This window comes from Oreochromis niloticus, linkage group LG14, assembly GCF_001858045.2.
Source record: "Oreochromis niloticus isolate F11D_XX linkage group LG14, O_niloticus_UMD_NMBU, whole genome shotgun sequence".
In the NCBI taxonomy this organism is placed as follows: Eukaryota; Metazoa; Chordata; class Actinopteri; order Cichliformes; family Cichlidae; genus Oreochromis; species Oreochromis niloticus.
Window position 1 is genome coordinate 20,334,509 of NC_031979.2, and position 17,777 is coordinate 20,352,285.

At 42.7% G+C, this 17,777-nt stretch overlaps 1 protein-coding gene across 5 annotated transcripts in view; it reads right to left on the bottom strand.

Annotated features, from left to right (window-relative positions):
- grik4 (glutamate receptor, ionotropic, kainate 4) overlaps positions 1 to 17,777 on the bottom strand; it is a 338,006-nt gene continuing 320,229 nt past the window's right edge. For 2 of the 5 annotated variants that reach the window (XM_019367468.2, XM_025898164.1), the window contains 7 exons: positions 10,527 to 10,636; positions 9,357 to 9,530; positions 8,827 to 8,992; positions 7,891 to 8,116; positions 6,896 to 7,024; positions 6,685 to 6,803; positions 1 to 4,624 (listed from right to left, as the gene is read on the bottom strand). In XM_019367468.2, the coding sequence (XP_019223013.1) occupies positions 4,235 to 4,624; positions 6,685 to 6,803; positions 6,896 to 7,024; positions 7,891 to 8,116; positions 8,827 to 8,992; positions 9,357 to 9,530; positions 10,527 to 10,636 (1,314 nt within the window). In that variant the 3' untranslated portion in view covers positions 1 to 4,234. The other 3 variants (XM_019367470.2, XM_019367472.2, XM_019367471.2) reach the window with 3 other exon arrangements.

Below are 17,777 nucleotides of genomic sequence, written 5' to 3' on the forward strand. Positions count from 1 at the left end.
GAAATGAAGCTCCATTTTATTTCTCTGAAAGACAAACAATGTCAAGATGTTTTGGTCAATATGTTCAACAACTGTCAGCGAACAAAAGGCTGTATAACAGCCCTGACAGCGTCTCACCTTATAGAGAATTTCTGCACTCTGAATACCTTTTCTTTGAGCACACAACAACAAGAAGCCTTCAGCAAATAATTGCAATCACTTAATTGCAAATAATAAAATCAGCAGGAAAGCGCTTACTAAAAAAATGTGAAGCAGTGCCTTTCTGTCTTTATGTAGCTGTTATGATGTGAATACTGCCAGCCCTGGAAAATCTGGTGTCTGTTAGGAAAACTGTTTGACAGAGGGATGCAATATTAGCAGGAATAAAATGAATAGATTCAATAATTACCGTTTTAAAAAAGCAATAAAGTCATACTAAATGCAACAGTATAGACAAATTTCTTTTAAAATAATCTCAATATCCCAAAATTTTATAGGCAGGTTTTTGGGCACAGAGTATGTGAAGTTAAAAAAAATACGAGTAAGTAAAATTCAAACAAAAAAAAGCAAAAAACAAACACGGAACAAGCTATTCTTCCAAGTGTATGTGGATGTGAGCTGTTAGGGTGGCAAAATGCACGTGACTACACGGTACACTGTAATTCCTTAATCCTTGCACGACAGCAATCAACTACAAGGAAACTGGTATTGCTATGTGCTACAGCTGGGTGAGCTCGAGGAGTGAAGTAGATTGTTCACCCACCTCTGCAGGCACTCAATGCTCATCATGTGCTCCATAAATCCAACAGCAGCTAGGCAGAGGGTGGGTAGAGATGCGCTTAATTTATGAACCTGGAGCACCAGGGGTAAAAAGGAAAAGCACGAGCACGATAAAATAAAGTTGACACAGCTGTGACATACAGGTGGCGGTGAGTGTTTAGTGTGTCACGCTTTTATGCATGTGTGTGCGTGCTGTGGGTGGTGACAAACTGAAAAGAAAACTTGTCATCTCTAACGCTGCAATGGGAAGATTGTGAGGCAGGCACTCGAGGAGGAGAGGAGAGGAGAGGGAGATGCAGTCTGAATTCAAGTATAAATCAGACCAAGGGTGTTGTGTGGCGTTCAATCACTGTCCCGAGGAGACGGAAATATCCACTGAAAAATCACAGTGATAGATGGGCTACGAGTGAGTGGACGCTTATACAGCACATGAGCGAGCTGTTAAACTCATTAGCCTCTGTTAGACTGCCTACCCACACAAATTCTCAGCTGTTCAAAGGATTCACAAGTGAGCAGACGTTAATTCAGTTATGGGGGAGAAACGAGATGTGGGTGCATCAGATCCTTCTGGTTCACTCAATAGTTGTTCTGTGTACTCATCCAGAAACCCATACGTCCCTGATGCTTCTCTGCATGCGTATATGTCACAACAAAGCAGGTGCGTGCTCTGCATATTTCTCCCCGTTCTATACTAACCCCCCCTCACCTGAAACAAACCCCCAAATAACAAAAAAAAGGAAAGTGCACTCAGAAGCTATTTAGCATGACATATCTAAACAGCCCAGAAGGTCAAATACATCACAGCAAAAAACAAAACAAAACAAAACAAAGGAGACAAAGCCAGCAATCCCAGAGAATTGAGGTTGTTTTAAGAAATGTATTTATAATGGAATAAAAATGTCAACATAAGAAAAATAAAGCATATAAAACATAGCAGCCAAACCGAGCCGTCTCTCTCAGTGGTCTCCCAGAGAAGGTTGCCCAGTGTTTCTGTGGGATTTGTTTTAATTCTTACTCTACTGCTCTTTGTGCCTTCAAGGTAATTGGCAATCTCATTCCAACTACGCTTGATTTAGCACCCCCTGTAAATGTTTTTGAGTGTTTAAGAAGTTAGCACTGAGAGCAGCGAGAGCCTTCAAACTCTCATGAGTTTCTTAGGGACATTCAGCAAATGGATAGAAATGCCTTTCATTAAAAAAAACAATGAATTGTGGGTTTTCTTTCTTTGCCATCTGCGGTAATTTTGACTAAACCTGTTATTATATAAGGAACTATAGAAAGTTTACATTAACTGTTTGTGAGGACCCTGGGAATGACTCTGCATGGTGTGTGTCTGTGTGTGTTTAAATGTTTCCATTAGATCACTGCACACACCTAAGTGCGCATCTCTTTGTTCTATGAACATAATGAACACCAAATGAGTTTACTGCCGCAATAATAAAACACACATTACCGGGCACCTCCATGATTATATCGATGATTATACTGTAAATACACACAACTCTGTGGGTCGATAACACAGCAGCTTCTTACTGGAGGATTAGATGTACTGTATTTGAAGATGTGCAGAGTTTGTTGCCGTGAATATGAAATGTTCATTTAAATGACAGAGTGATCAAAATATGTTGTGTTCCACTACAGGATGATAAATGATAATATGCGTGAATTTCCAAGCATGAAAACCTGCAGATGAAAAAGGATGGAGACAGAAAGCATTCGCGGCTAATAAAAGAACAAGAGACGCTGCAGCGGTACCTTCAAGCTGTGTCGAGTTGGCAGCCTGGTTTTGAGGGATGGTGATTGACAGAACCTGATGGGCAGATTTAAAATGATGGGCACATCAAAGATAAGCAAGAAGCGGAGCAGACAGCTGGATGACCGTTGATTCTCGCCGTGCAACGGTCGGGCTATCGTACAGAAACACCTTCAAACCAGCCGGTACAGCAGGAAAATAAGCCATATGTCTCTGTAATGCGAGCAGAAAGTGAGGAGAGTTTAAGACTCCTGTTGCTGGTGGTTGATTCTTGTTACCTCACTTCTTCAAGTTATGGCTGATGCAAAGCAAATGAAGGTAACTGATTTTAACCATTCCAAATACTTTGGTAGTGGGGAAAGGAAAAATAAGTGTGTTTCAGCTCCTTCTGCATCACTTTGCATTAAATATCCGCCACGTTTTAGCCTGGTTAATGTATTCCAAGTTTGGTTTGGGGTTTTTTGCAAAAATTATAGTATCAAAATGTCAGAGTGCACCCAGGCTGTCTCCTCCGAGCAGTGTGTAAAACATCACTTTCAATAAAAGTTTAACTGTGCTGACATTTAAAACAAGCCAAGCCAACTGCTGATATAAAAATCCCTTCACTCTACCGAGGACTTTGTTTTTGGTTGGTTCTAATATATGCTGGGTTTGATACACATACTGAATATGTAAGCTGGAAAAAAAGGAAAATAATGATGTCTTATAACTTACAATGGATATATTTGTAAGCAAGAGAGCATAAAGGGGACTGGTGCAAGGACAATAAATGTGTCAGATATGGAGGACAGATGGAGGAGAAAGTAATGTCAGTGCACAGAAGAGGGATGATATAAGAGGATGTCTCTGTGCATGTACGTTTGTGTGCGTAGACATCATGTTTTTAAGCAGGTATTCAAAAGAGAAAATCTTTCTTTAAGTTCACTTCACTACCCTGGAACCACTTCAGGATGACTCATTCAGTGAGCACTGGCCAACACCTCTGGACATGCATCACTGTCTTTCAGAGATCCCAACAGTTAAAACATTTTTTAATAGAATATCACTACTATAAAAGGAGTCTTTGTGTCCGCATGTCTGTCCTTTTGTTTTCTATGTTCACATGAGTTTGCCGTCTTCTCAAGGCTGTGGTGCTTTCTTCAGCCACAAGATGATGCTTGTGGTTTTTGGCACTTTCAAAACAAAAGAACGTGAAGGTCGACCTTGCATTAGTCTGTCCATCTCTGCAGCTCTTCAGAGGCAATATACGTTCCTAGAGTAAATTGTCAGATAAAAAAAGGACCTTGTTTAAAGTTTTTGTTTTTTTTTAACAATAGAATAACAATATTCAGTACTGATAATCCAACAGAGGACAGAAATAATTTAAAAAGGAAAGAAAAGAAACAGCACAATGATAAATGACTGGAAATACTGCATAGTACAAATGCCCCGTAGCTGTTTTTGTCTGTCCTGTTTTACACGGTACAGAGGGCCACCAGGGACAGACCACAACGAGACAGACTCATCAGTTTTTCCTATGACCAAGGAAAAAGTTCGCCCAAGGAGAGATTCCAAAAACTCACTGCTGGCGGTCGCCTCAGGGGTAAAAGAAAGTCCACAGCATTGTCCTGTCCTTTAAGAATAAACTCTGGATGGCAGAATTAAAATGCCACATGATCTTTGATCCCTGGAAAGAAGAGAGGTGGCTGCTGGGAAAGGCAGTCCTGCTGGAATTGTGGGCCGTTATTCAGGTTCACTGCTATTTGTGGTCTTGTCCCACTCTATGCTCTCCTCACTGTGAGTGGGAGACGGGAGGGCCCCTGGGGCCCCTGTGGGGCGCATCCTCAGTCCTTGGAAGCGTCTGCACTCGGGACAAATGCGGATGTGGCTACAACCCCTCGCGACCAGGGCAGCCTCCTGCGCCAGTCTGTGGGAAAGGGGTTCAGGCAGTCCCGTGCCCCCGCACAGTTTTCCGTTGCTGAGGCTGACAGCGGCAGCTCGCGCCCGACGTTCCTCCAGAGGTAAGGGCCGTGGCCGCAGCATCGACGCCGCCCGGCGGCGCCTCGCCTGCAGGCTGTCGCGACACAGAACGATCCCCTGGAGCTCCCGCAGCATCTCCTCACACACTGACTGCTGCAAGCACACACACGGGAAGAAAACAAAGATAGGGCAGAGGGGAATAAGAGAGGGAGAGAAAGAGAGAGAGGCCAGACAACTCACTGACTGACAGACTCGATCAGGACAGACGGGGTGACGTCAAAGACACACAACAGATACATTTCTCGGTTATGTTCATAATCGGTAAATTGCATGGGCGACAGAGAAATGGCTGGTGTAGACTGAGCGGCCTTCAGTGAAAACAGCGACACATATAATACACACGGGCTTGTTAAATTTACTTTTCACATCCACAAGTGTAGCACACGCATTTTATCGCCGGGACTGGTGATCGAGTGATCCGCTGGGTGTAACAGAAGGATATAAACTCAAATAATCACAATCACAGACATGACACCGCAGCTCAAGCACAAGACGGAAAAGAAACTCATCACCAATCCACACAAGCTGCACATGGACACTGTACAGATGCACACAGGCGTAAATCCAGATGCACATATATGAACGATATATATATACAGACCCACACACACAAACACACACACACACACACACACACACACACACACACACACACACACACACACAGGGTTCACAAGTTAGAGTGAGACATCAATCTGTGCTGCTCCAAAAGAAGAAATCACATGAGTGGGTTTTTGACTTTCTGAATGTTTATTGAGTTAAAATCACAGTGCCAAATAGTATTCAAGTATCTGTTAAAGAAATCACATCAGAGGTAATGATATCACTGCATGCACATTTTTCTCTGATTCTTCAAGTCATCTTTTGTGGTTGACAGCAGTCCTCCCTCATGAATATCACAGGAGAGCTCTTCCACTAACACTAAACTCATCTGTCTATTGTGAGAAAAAAAATCCTCCAAACAGCAGAACATCTGGATGCCGAGGACACTCATGTTGCTTGCTAGTCCTCTCTCCAGATGAAGCTACATTGAAATGATATTTTCATAGTGGATTACAACACCACACACTTTCAGCATAATTTTCAAAAGCACTTTCAACTTTCACCAGTAAAAAATGCATCTAAATTCCTTCTACCTAAGTAGAAATCATTAGAAAAAAATATTTTTAAAGTTGCTGTTTAAGAGGTTGTGATAATGCAGGTCTGTCTTCAGCCTCAGAGGAGAGCTAATGTGCTGATGCAGTTTTAAATATTTGCATTATTGGCTGGTGATTGTGTTTCTGTATCAGCAACTTTCAAATCATAGCGTGGCACTTTTAAGTGTTTCACGTGTCATTTATCATTGTTTTGTCCCCTGTTACTTTGAAAAACCAGCATTGTGTGACCAAGCTGTACTGACTCTTGGTCCTGACATTTCCAGAAAGCATCGTCTTTTTCTTTTTGCTTCCAAAACAAATTTGACGCCCTTGCTTGAAGTCCATTCTTAGCGTAAAGTTCTAGTTGATTGCCATGACTAATCCTCTACTCAGGGGCGTAATTTCCAGGGGGTTATGGGGGTTATGACCCCACAATAATCAGACCCAACCAATATCCCCCCCCCCAATAAAATTATGAATTATCTTGCATATATAGGCTGTTGATTTTCTTTACTCATTTCAGGTATTACCAGCAAAATAGTTGCATGTTCAATCATCTGGGAATTTACCCAGATTTATTTATTTATTTAGATAGAGATCTTGACCCCCCCATGTTCAGCCGATGCCTCTACTGTCCATATTTCAACTGATGATGGTGAGAAGGACATGTAGTTTTTGACAATCGTGGAGACAACGGCAAGTGTGTTTTAAATAAGGTCACTAGATTAAGGCTAAGATAAAGATTTGCAGCACCCAGTAAATATGATATAACTAAAACAAGATCTTTTTTTTTTTTTTACTGTACAGTTTGATTATCCTGTGTGATATATATACGGTAAGAATGGATGCTTCTCTGCTATGAATACAAAAAACATACGAGGTATTACTTTGGTTTGTGCTCATAACTTCCTGTCAAAGCTGCGCACTGTGGAAAAGCCTAGCAGCTCCGCGAGGGGGAAGGTGCCAGGGAGGGGAGAGGGAGACAAAGCAGATGCAGGTTAGATAGCCCTCTCTCACCTCATTTCCTGGCGCGTGCCTTAACATCCAGACAAACTCCAGCACTGCCATGAAGATTGCCACCAGCAGTCCACACACCAGCACCACAAAGATGCCACCGATGTTCTCCATTCCTAGACCTGTAGAGATGCCAGGATTGGGCGGGATAAGCTATAAGTGTTTTCTATAGCTGATCATCAACCAAGATGTGGATTTAACTGCAGAGACAGACCTTTAGCACGGTGGTCCTCCTCTTTTGGACACTTGCCGCCATCCCACCATTTCCTCTTCAGGATTTCCAAACGATTGTCCTCTTGCAGTTTGAGGATGGCTAGGTCGAACTCGTCACGGTACACTGACCCTGAAGGGAAGAGAAAATTAAACGAGGGACACGGTGCAAACAAAGCGCGACATTTCCTTGACTTCTTCTTCTTCTTTTTCCTCTGGTATGCCGTGGCAAATGTGATAGCGCGTCACTTCACCATGCTTTGCCCGAACCAACAAAACGAAGATTTCAGACCTGAGATTAAAGAGCTTACAATGATCTTCCAATGTTGTACAGGTCACGGCGCCATCATCCAGTAAAAAGACGGCTTATCTATCCTTTAAACATCAAAGGAATGGAAATTAATCTTGTTTACTTTAAGGTGTGTTTGACTCAACCTGAGATCAAAGTGTAAGTAAACCCCGTGTTTATACTCTCGGAGCAGCGAGCAAGCGTCGCGCAGAAACTGTTTCACATTTCACAGGAACAATATCTCAAATTCCCTCGCTCTTGTCCTCACTTCTCCCATCACAGCATGGCAACAGCTGCTCTATTAAAATCTAGCATTAAAGCTCTCTTAGTTTCTCTCTTTTTGCATCATTTTGCCCCATGATAGCAGCTAATGGTTTGGCTTTGCTGAGGCTTTACTTTTTTATTCAACTCTCCAATGTGACGTTTATGGTGTATCCTCCAACTAATGCCTCTGCTCTTCATTCCCCTTCTTAGCTTCACTAAGAAGGGGAATGAATTATACAGCACATTTAAGCGAAACCATCAGCTCTCTCCTCCGTTGACTTCGTTTTACACTAACTGCCTTGCCCCCGCATTTCTCCGGCAAACTGGCTTCTGTCTCTCTGCGACTTGTATCAGATGTTTCAACTTCTTGACCAAGTTCCTCCTTCTTTTACTTATCCGTCACTTTCAAGTGTCCTCCAATTTTCCACACTTTGTCCTCCACTCACCCAGCGGCATGCCGATACCATAGCCCTTAGTGTCCAACAGTCCTCCAATCTGAGTCAGGTTGCAGTTCCTCTGGCGGTAGTACTCATTCATCGTGCTCTCCAGCAAGTAGGCGTAGTTAGAGTTGAGGACACGGGCAATCCCCTCCTCTGTGCTCTTCACAAACACGCTGGGCTGCTTTGATTGCATGAAGTTCCACATGCGCTGGTACGTCTGGTAGCGGGAGTTCTGCACAGGCGTGAAAGAGCAGATAAGATCAGAAGAAACAGGCACAGAGAGTGAGAGACAGTTAACAAAGCATCTCCTCTTCTGTTGGTTTGGTTTGTTTGACTTTTTTTGACTGATGGAGTGTTACATCAGAGCGCTTTCCCCCCTTTTTTTCTATTAGCACACCTCTTTCCAATTTGAGAAACTTCAGAACAGAAACTTCACTTAACATCTCCACCTGTCTTTTACTTTCTCTTAGCCTGTCTTCCCTGAGTTATTTAAGGTCCAGTGGACTTGAAAGCGCCAAGGAATACAAGGCTAATATCTCTCTTCCCTTCGCCCAGTATCATCCTTCACTGTCTCTCTCCCCTCTAACACGCTCTTTTTCTCCTGCTCAGTGTCTTTCTCTTTTTCTCGCTGAGGTCAAATCTCAAAAGATGAAAGAGGATAGCGTGGGACCTGGACGGTGCCCCATCTCCCTGAGGAGAAGGATATTGAATGGTTGTGGCAAAAAAGAGACAGGAAACAGATAAAACCTGTGGTTAGAGGAGGAAGACATAAAGGACAGGAGGGTGACGAAAAGGATAGCTGATAGCTGATCACAGATGACCCATTGACTTCCATGTGCTCTGAAGTGAGCCTGTGCCTAAATACAGTGTGCATGTATGTGTGAGTGAAGATTTAGGAGGATAAACAATGTGGCACATACAGCAATGTGTGTAACTTCTAACCTGGAAGAAGGTCATCGTGGATCCACCGTGCATGGTGCCATATTCTATCGCCGTCTGATCTGCCAGATCATCTACTGACTCTATCGGTACCTCCATCCTCTGCACTGTTAGGAAGGCGGCCAGGTTGGCGGTGTAGGAGGAGATGATGATTAATGTGAAGGCCCACCTGTGTGGGAAAGGCAGCGGACAAGAACATATGTATTCACCTGCAAACGTATGTAAATGGGCAGGCTGACACATGAAGATAAATGATCTGGGTGGAGGTGTAGAAGGATTAAAATAACTGCGCACCTGAGAGGAGAAGACATGACAGGATATTCAGTAAATGATATGGCGGATGGATTAATGGGTGGATAAAGTTCTAGCTGCAAAGGCGGACAGACAGACACAAACGATGCCTCGTGTGCGCACAAATGCACAATCTCACTCTTGAAATCTGGAATTAAGCTTCAAGAATGCGTTACTGATGAATTGCATTCCATGATGGAGAAACCTGCGCATTGCACCGTGCATCTGGAGCCAATACTAACCACACTCCGCTCACACAACGTGTGGACAGAGCTCTAGGAGCAATGGTGGATCCTTGCTGCATGAAGCCTCCAACTGGGAACCAGAAGCTGTTGCCAAGCGAGTACTGGTTGATCAGCAGGTTGCAGCGTCCCTTTAAACAAGGGTGGGGGTTGTACCATTCATAAGGTGTCAGCCTGTGGGGGAAGAGACAGCAGAAACAGTCAACAGGGACACAGCCAGCAAGAGTGGGAATGAAAGTTAGATTATGTATTCTGATAAGAGCAAAACTCAAGAGACACGGAGTGAGAGGAATGGAGATAGGAAGAGGAGAAAACAACTCAGTCAAGTGAGGACAAAGTCACCTTGACTCTGCAGAGGGAGAACCAACCTGTGCTTCGCTTCTGCCTACTTAAACTGTGAGGATGCAGGCGGTGTAATTGGGGTGCTCAGATGTAGCTACAGTTCTGTGACAACTCTGTTCTGTGCTGGGTTGAGCCAACGAGCTACGTGACTCACGTGGCAAAGATAGAATTTCTTTCTGAGTCACAAATAATTACAACAAAGTTCAAAAGAAGGACAAAAAACTTTAAACAACCCAGACGTCTAACATATGGCCCGCTGTGATCATGGGTGGAAAAATTATTCTTAGTAAACACCTAAAAAAAGGAGTACATATATTATTATCTCCAAAACTGCTACGATCAAACCACCTCACCCAACATTTATAAATGATTTTCATATTACACCAAAGACCGCCCGTAGAGCTATCTTTAGAAACCTGGTATATTTGAAGGTCTAGCTACTTTTAATTTGATTCTGTAAGGTGCTGCAGAATTCAATTAGCATTTTCTTGCATTAAAGCGTCTTCATTAGATATAGTGTAACCTAGTACAAAGGAAATTATGATTTCAGCAGCAGTTGTGGCAGTGCCATCCTTGACCAGCAGGTGGCAATGTGATGCTAGAGACCTGCCACTGGTGGGAGAACGTCTCTTTCTCTGTGATGTTCAAGATCAACCAGAGGCTAAAGAGAAGCGAGAGAACAAACACCTGTTTCCTCCGCCGTATATCGCCCAAAGATTTTTTTTTTTGTGTGCTTTTACTCTCTGTACCCAGTCCATTTGTTTGCCTCATTCTTCTCCTGTCTCTCGCTTATCTGTACAGACTGCATTTTATGGTTGAGCTCCTTACCTGGCCACCAGAAAGAGAATGCAACTGACAGCCAAGTAGGCCAGAAGCATGAAGAGCCAAACACCCGGTGAGAAGGGATCCAGGAAGGAGAAGTAGCCTGGCCTACGTCCCTGGAAGACAACACGCACAGAATGACTGGTCTCCTTGGACATAAACTAAAGAAGGAAACATAGAAAAGGTGATGATTGCTGCATTTCAGTTCTGTTTCCCTTTCTCCCCGCCTCCAGTTCGGTGTGTGCTCACCAACATTTACTGGTGCCTGTGTAATTTGGAGAAGATGGAAAAGGTGACTGTGACCGCAAATAAACGGATTTTGATGCGATAAGCATAGGTTTTTCTGTCCTAAACTGATAGCACTTTAATTATACGAGTCTCATTTGCATGTAAACATTCAGATCAGCACTGTATGAAAGCGCAAACTCAGTCTCCCATGAATTGTCAATAGAGTGGCAGAGGCCTGTATGATAATACGACATCACTGATAAGAGGTGTATATCCCACATTCCAACACTGGAAAAAAAAAAAATTCTCACAACTTCCAACAAGCTGTGATAGATACATTATTAGGTGAGTCATACAGAATAATCAGAGGTCAAAACTAACAAAAGACAACATTTTTACTCTCTACAAGTCTGCATGTAGAGAGAGAGAAATGTATAATAATCAGCTAAACCATTAGAACCACATTAAAGACAATTTCATTTCCATGACCTATAGTTGACTTGCAGTATGACCGGGAGTGGGCAGTGTACACAGTTGGGGGGAAAAAGGGGGGATTAATAGCTCTGGCTTGGCTAAAAAGGCTAGTTGTGCTGAAGCAGCTATGGGGTGTTGCATATAAATGTGCATTGGTAACCAGGAGATAACGTGGCTAAAATGAGGCTGGCAGCCAGTAGAGCGATGGGAATATAGGAGCTAATTCCTAATGTTTCATTATGCAACATTGTCCTCTAAATGAAACCAATTACCGGTGAACCAGAGTCAGGATGATTGGGCCCGCTTGTTTATATGTGTGTTTGTGCCTGCTCATATTTCACACGCGCACGGTAAGCTTACACCCTTCCCGACCGAATGTCAGCAGGGGAATATTAGCCATTTACACACAAGTGCACGTCCGCCGCCTGTTAATGACTATGAAATGGAGGTGGCTGTCAGGGCCAGCAGGACGCTTAGATAATGGAGGTGATCAAACAACCAACTGTCTAAGTGTTGCTATGAGAGGGACACGTTTAGTCGTGTAGAAATTCCTCATTGTCCATTTCTGTGTCAAAGGCACCGCCACGGAGTCCATGCGAACGAGCCCAAATCGCATTTATGCAAAAAAAAAAAACTCAATTAAGTATTCCTGCCAGACCTCCTGCATGCCAAAACGCTGCAGTAATACATTTCTGAGGCCCTCCAAAATTTAATTTGAGGCAAAGAGGTTGAAATTATTTTGGTGGGCATTTGTTATGATAAACGAATCCCCATTCAGAGTTGTGCGGAGATGAAAATTCATTAATGCGTCTGTAATCACTTGCATATTAGCCCGACTGAGTAAAATAGGAGTGGTGCAGAAAGCAGGAGAAGCTGGGGGAGAGAGTTGCCGAATAATTTTGAGCAAGATTCGAATCGGCCTGCCACTCATAACGTATGTCAGTCCACGTTATAGAGTGTAATTGCTTATGATGATGGCGATAGCTGTCTGAGAATGGAACAGTACAGAGCTGAAACACACAATGGCCATGTCAGGGGTATAGATTCATGTTGTAAAGTGAGCATCAGTACCAGGCTGCCTTCGGTTGGCACTGGCATTACTGGAGTAGCAGCAGTATGTGCTGACATGAGTCCTCCTGTTTTGCTGGTCCAGTTTGATGCATGCTGACCCAGCGCTTTGTGAACTGCTGGGCATGCTCGTCCACATGTTAAGTTTTCACCAAGGTGCTATTATTAAGATGAAGATCACTGCAGAGACGTGGGACTAGCGTGCTAACAGATGGCAGAGTGAAGTGAAGGTGCAAGAGAGCAACTCAGAAATAGAGGCGGAGAGAAAGCTAGGAAGAGACAACAGGAAGATTACAAGGACAACAGGAAAACAGTAGGAGGTTTGCTGCTTAGAAAGCTCGACTTTGCCGCTTTTATGTATTGGCTTTGAGACTAAGGGACAAAAGTGTTTTACTTTTTTTTTTAAAGTTAGAAACTGGAACAATCCATAGCTGGAGTAGACAAATTAATGAGCACACAAAGCTTCAGATAAGCTAAATGGAAACCGCATGAAAATGTTTTAAAATCTGTGTGCATATTTCCAAAGATAGGATAGTTTATCCAGTTTTTTTTTTTTCTGTATTACAAACATTTTAGATCAAACTAAGGACTAGAAAGAGCAAGCTTAATGAAACTCTATTTAATGATGATCTCGTGACATGGTGTGTGATCACTCGAATGAAGCTCCACACAGCTCTGCAGTGCTTTAACACCTTTCGGTGCAGTGCTTTTATTTTACCGTGCCAGCTTTACTGTTTTGGCTCACTCTCGCTGATCTTAACTACCTTATTTCCTCTCTGCTCCTGTTCTCATGAATACAATCTGCACCACAATAGCAGAGCGTTTAACAGCTAAAGAGCCATATTTCACCCCTCGGAGTTGGTGTGGACCAAAACAGCGGAAAAGCAATGACTACTGGACTTACATTTGACAAATTGCTGGAAAGGGAAAACCAAGTGAATGCTAATGGTACCTGGGACCTGTCGGATGGGTAAATAGGCAGCTGTTTGCTAACTTATTGAATATACCACCTTTATCAAGTGCTTAATATGTAAATGCTCGCTGTGCTGCCAAAAGAAATCAATCAAGATGGGTTCAAAATTGCTGTGCCACAAACTCCTGTGTGAACCACTAAACATTGTTTGAGCAGAAGTGCCTCACGGGGCAGGGTGACTCAGAATTTCCAGTGATGTAAGGAAATTATAAAGCAGTACTTATACAATGGTTTACCTCTTTTTCATTCATTTATTCATAAATAGAATATGCATGCAAATACTGAATATTTTTAGTAATTTCTCAGAGACATTGAGTTTGTTCATTAAAAAACACAAGAAGTGCCTCTCAGTCTTTACATCACAATCTTATTTAGGTGGTCCAGTCTCTCTTTATATTGGACGATGAGTCTGTGTGTGCATGGCAGACTGTCAGCACCTATGTGTTTGTGTGTGTGCCTGTGTTTCTAATCTTGTCAGCAGCTGTCTAAACTGTCAGTCATCCACAGCAGGGCAGATACAGTATGTGCTTGGGCAACTGCACAGGGAGCACCCACCACTCAGCACAGAAAAGCACATTGACTGCTGGCTAAGGAAAGCACAGCATCCGTGACTAATCCAGTAGTTGCTGTTAAATAGAAGACATACACTCACTGGACTCTATATGAAGTACACTCTGCTAATACTGGTTTGGACCACCTTTTTTGCCTGCACAAGTGCCTTAATTCTTCATGGTGTAGATTCAGCAGGGTGCCTGAAAAATCGTTATGGAGTTTCTCGTCCATAATGACATGACAGCATCGCTCACATTCTGCAGATTTGTCGGCTGCACATCATGACGAGAATCCCTGATTCGACAACATCCGTAAGGTGCTCTATTGGATGGAGATCTGGTGACTTTTTGGGGGTCATTTAAATTCAGTGAACTCATTGTGATGTTTAAAACCAGTTGGTGTTTAAGAAAGAGTGCCAAGAAAAATATCTTCCAAACCATTAGACCATCATGAGCAGCCTGAACCATTGACAGAAGGGAGTATGGAGCCATGCTTTTGTTTCTGTACCATTCGAATATTGCAGCAGAAATTATACCGAACAATGTTCGTCTGATCTTCTATTTTTCCTATCTAGTAAGCTGGTGGAAACTGTGGCCTCATTTTCCTGTTCTTCGCTGACAGGAGTGGGTGACCCGGTGTGGTCTTCTGCTGTTGTGTCCCATCTGCATCAAGGTTAAATGTGTTGTGCATTGGCTGATTAGATATTTGCATTAACAAGCCTTCGAATGACTGTACCTCACAAAGTTGCAGATGAAGCGTAGACTAGAACTAGAAAATAATTAACAAAGTAATAAAATATAAACAGAGTACACCAAGGACCAAATTAGATGTTTACTGGATGAGTGTCTCTTCACAGCGTAAGTATTTGCTGCCATATTTGAATGATTTTTATCAGAGTCAGGGGTATCATTTTATAGCAGTTTTATGGCCATGTTAAGATGATATATATGGGATGAGGCAAATCCCAGGAAGTAAACTAATGCACCTGTGGCACAGAGGGCAAAACATCCTTTAAGACCTGCTTTTATGAGTACATCTCAACAAATAAAATAGTGAAAAATTGCTGCCTTTTTTAGTAGCTATATGTCCTTTTTTCATCTCAACACACAGATGAAAAACTCATTCATTTTACCTTGCACTGCCCTTGTTCCCTCTCAACTTCCCGCAGTCCCTCCATATTTCCCGCTTCTCCCCCTCTCTGTTACTCTCGGGGGACTGCCTACATGCCAGGAGGGTGGCAGAGGGAGCCGGTGAGGTTATCCAGTTGAGGATTTCACCTAGTCATCTTTCCTCTTGGTATTCATACCACACCGTTGCCCCCCGAGGCTTCCTGCTTGAACACTGACTCACCGAAGGAGACTTCCCGTTGTCATTTCAACTCTCACACTCTTGTCGCTCGCTTCCTTGCTCTCATTTCTCCATCTTCCCTCATGTCCTTCTACCTATTTCTTGCTTATTCTCTTTTATGTTGTCTTTCTTCCTGTCCCTCCCTGTGTCTCCCCATGTTCTGCCATTTTTTCCCCCCTAAGCTCTTTGATAGTGTGTGCATTTCTAATTGTGTTAGAGCGGATGCTGTCAGTTGTTACGGCTGCTGAGATGGCCGCGAGGGCAATCTGTGGAGAGCAGTTGATTTGGCTGAGGTCACAGGGTCATATTCATAACAACATCCTGCTGCCTCTTGAGCTCACCGGGTTGTCTGGCTTTATGTCTGGGTGATTTGCACACAAACACAGCTGTGCTTCTGTATTTGCTGAAACTCTTCTAACATAACTAAAAAAAACACATCACTACTAGTTTTAGGGTTACTTTCAAAATAACATAATAAAACTTCCAGTTTAGTGCAAAAGTCTCAAGACACCACTTATTTCTTTGTATGTTGCTAGGAAAATGGGAAATAGGTAGAGTGGTTTAATGAAACACATGCATCCATGGAAATACAATCTACAAGGCAAAAACAATCCTAACGAGCTTGAAAGTCAATATTTGATATGAGCAGCTTTATTCTTCTTCCCTGAACTTTCTCCTAAGGAGTCTTCAGGAATAGTTCTCCAAGCTTCATGGAAGATATTCAGAGCTCTTCTCTTGATGTTGACTGCCTTTTGTTCTGTAAGATGATCCTACTTCTCAAACCAGTTTGAGATGATCTGAAATTTGTGACGCGACTGTGGGAAGGAACCCTCAGAAGATGAATGCACAACAGTCATAAAGGGATGGACATGGTCAGCAACAATACTCAGTTTGTACTAAAGGGACCAAATGATGATAAGAAAAAATATCCTCCACACCATCACACTACCAGCATGCTGAACAACTGATACAAGGCATGATAGATCCGTGGCTTCATGCTGTTTACTTTAAATTCTGACCGTTCCATCTGAATGTTGCATCAGAAATTGAGACTCAGCAATGTTTTTCCAAGGTTCTATTGTCAATTTTGGGGACCTGTATGATTAATTGGCCCAGTTTCTTTATGTTAGTTGAGAGGAGTAGAACCCCGGTATGGTCTTCTGCTGATGTAGCCCAATCTAATGCTCAGTTTTTAACTTCAACAGGTCTTTTTTTAGAATATCTACATCCTTAAATGTATGTAGCTGCTGCCATGTGAGTGGCTGATTAGAGGCTGTGCATTAATGAGCAGCTGCAGAGTTGTACCTAACAAAGTGCTTGGCAAGCACATATATACACAATTTAATGATATTACACAACCTACTGTTTAGTGTTAAATTTAATATTGATTTAATGTGGAAAAAAACTGAATTTAAAACTAACCCTAAATAACATAACTGGTAAGTTTTTAAATTCCACGAGCTGCGTCTGTGTTTCTGTGCACAGGGTTTCATTTGTTTGTGTAATTTTGTCTGAGGACTTCTGTGGCCAGTGAGTCAATAAAGCTCGTTATACTACGCTCTACCCTCAGGGCAGCTGCTGAATCTGACACAGCTTCTACACACCCCTAATTAACCCCTATGTCTAATTAAGTGGCACTCTTTCTCTTATACACACAAACATGCACACATCCGCTCATATACTTTGTTACACAGTCAGCGAATTAATGGAGATGGAACCGGCACAGATTTAAAGACGCTCACGGTGCTGGGATTTTGGCATGCAGCATATGGTTTTTATATTGTATGGATGATGAATGCAAGACAACGAAAGGTTTTTATGAGATGAAGCTGACAGTCGCTTTAGGTAGTGTCTGGGTTCATAACCACAGTGATTCATATTGCACCGGCTTCTCTTTGATTTGTGTATAAAGCAAATCCGTTTTATTTATAGGGCCTGAAGCTACATGCATGTCAAATACCCCACCATATAAAATACACTATATGGCCTCGAATAGCACCCAACTACAAATCCCCAACCAGACAAAACATTCAGGCGAGACAGCTGAAACATATAGACGGGTAGTGCTCTTCTTATGCAGGCAAGATGCAAGCTGTCTGGATTTTTTTTTTTGTCCTATAGTTTTATTTATTGCAGAGTCAGTGTCCCAGAAATGATATAACAGACAGCGGTCCCTTCAGAGAATAGCACAAAGACACAAACTCATGTGACAGGTGATTAAATGTTCTGATTTGCTGCAATTCTGAACACTCCACAGAAAACTTGTCTGTGACAGTTGTTGTAGTGGCTGGGTGGGGGTGTGGAGGGGAAGGTAGGGGGTTTGGGGTGTGGGTGGAGGCAGTGAAGCGTTAGTTCAAATCTGCACCTGTGTTTCAAACAGGAAATGTACATTTTCAGCAGCTTTGTAACAGGATTACGCCTGAAGTTAAAGCTATCGCCTTCACTGATAAGAATGTAAACGTGTGCTTTGAACGCAACAAACATAAAATAAGAATAAATGATGAAAGAGAAAAACGGTGTGCGTGTGTCTGTGAGAGAGCGAGAGATCGAGAAAGACATGCAATACTTGTGACAAAGAAGAGAAATGGAGATTAAACGGGCGATAGTGTGAGGAT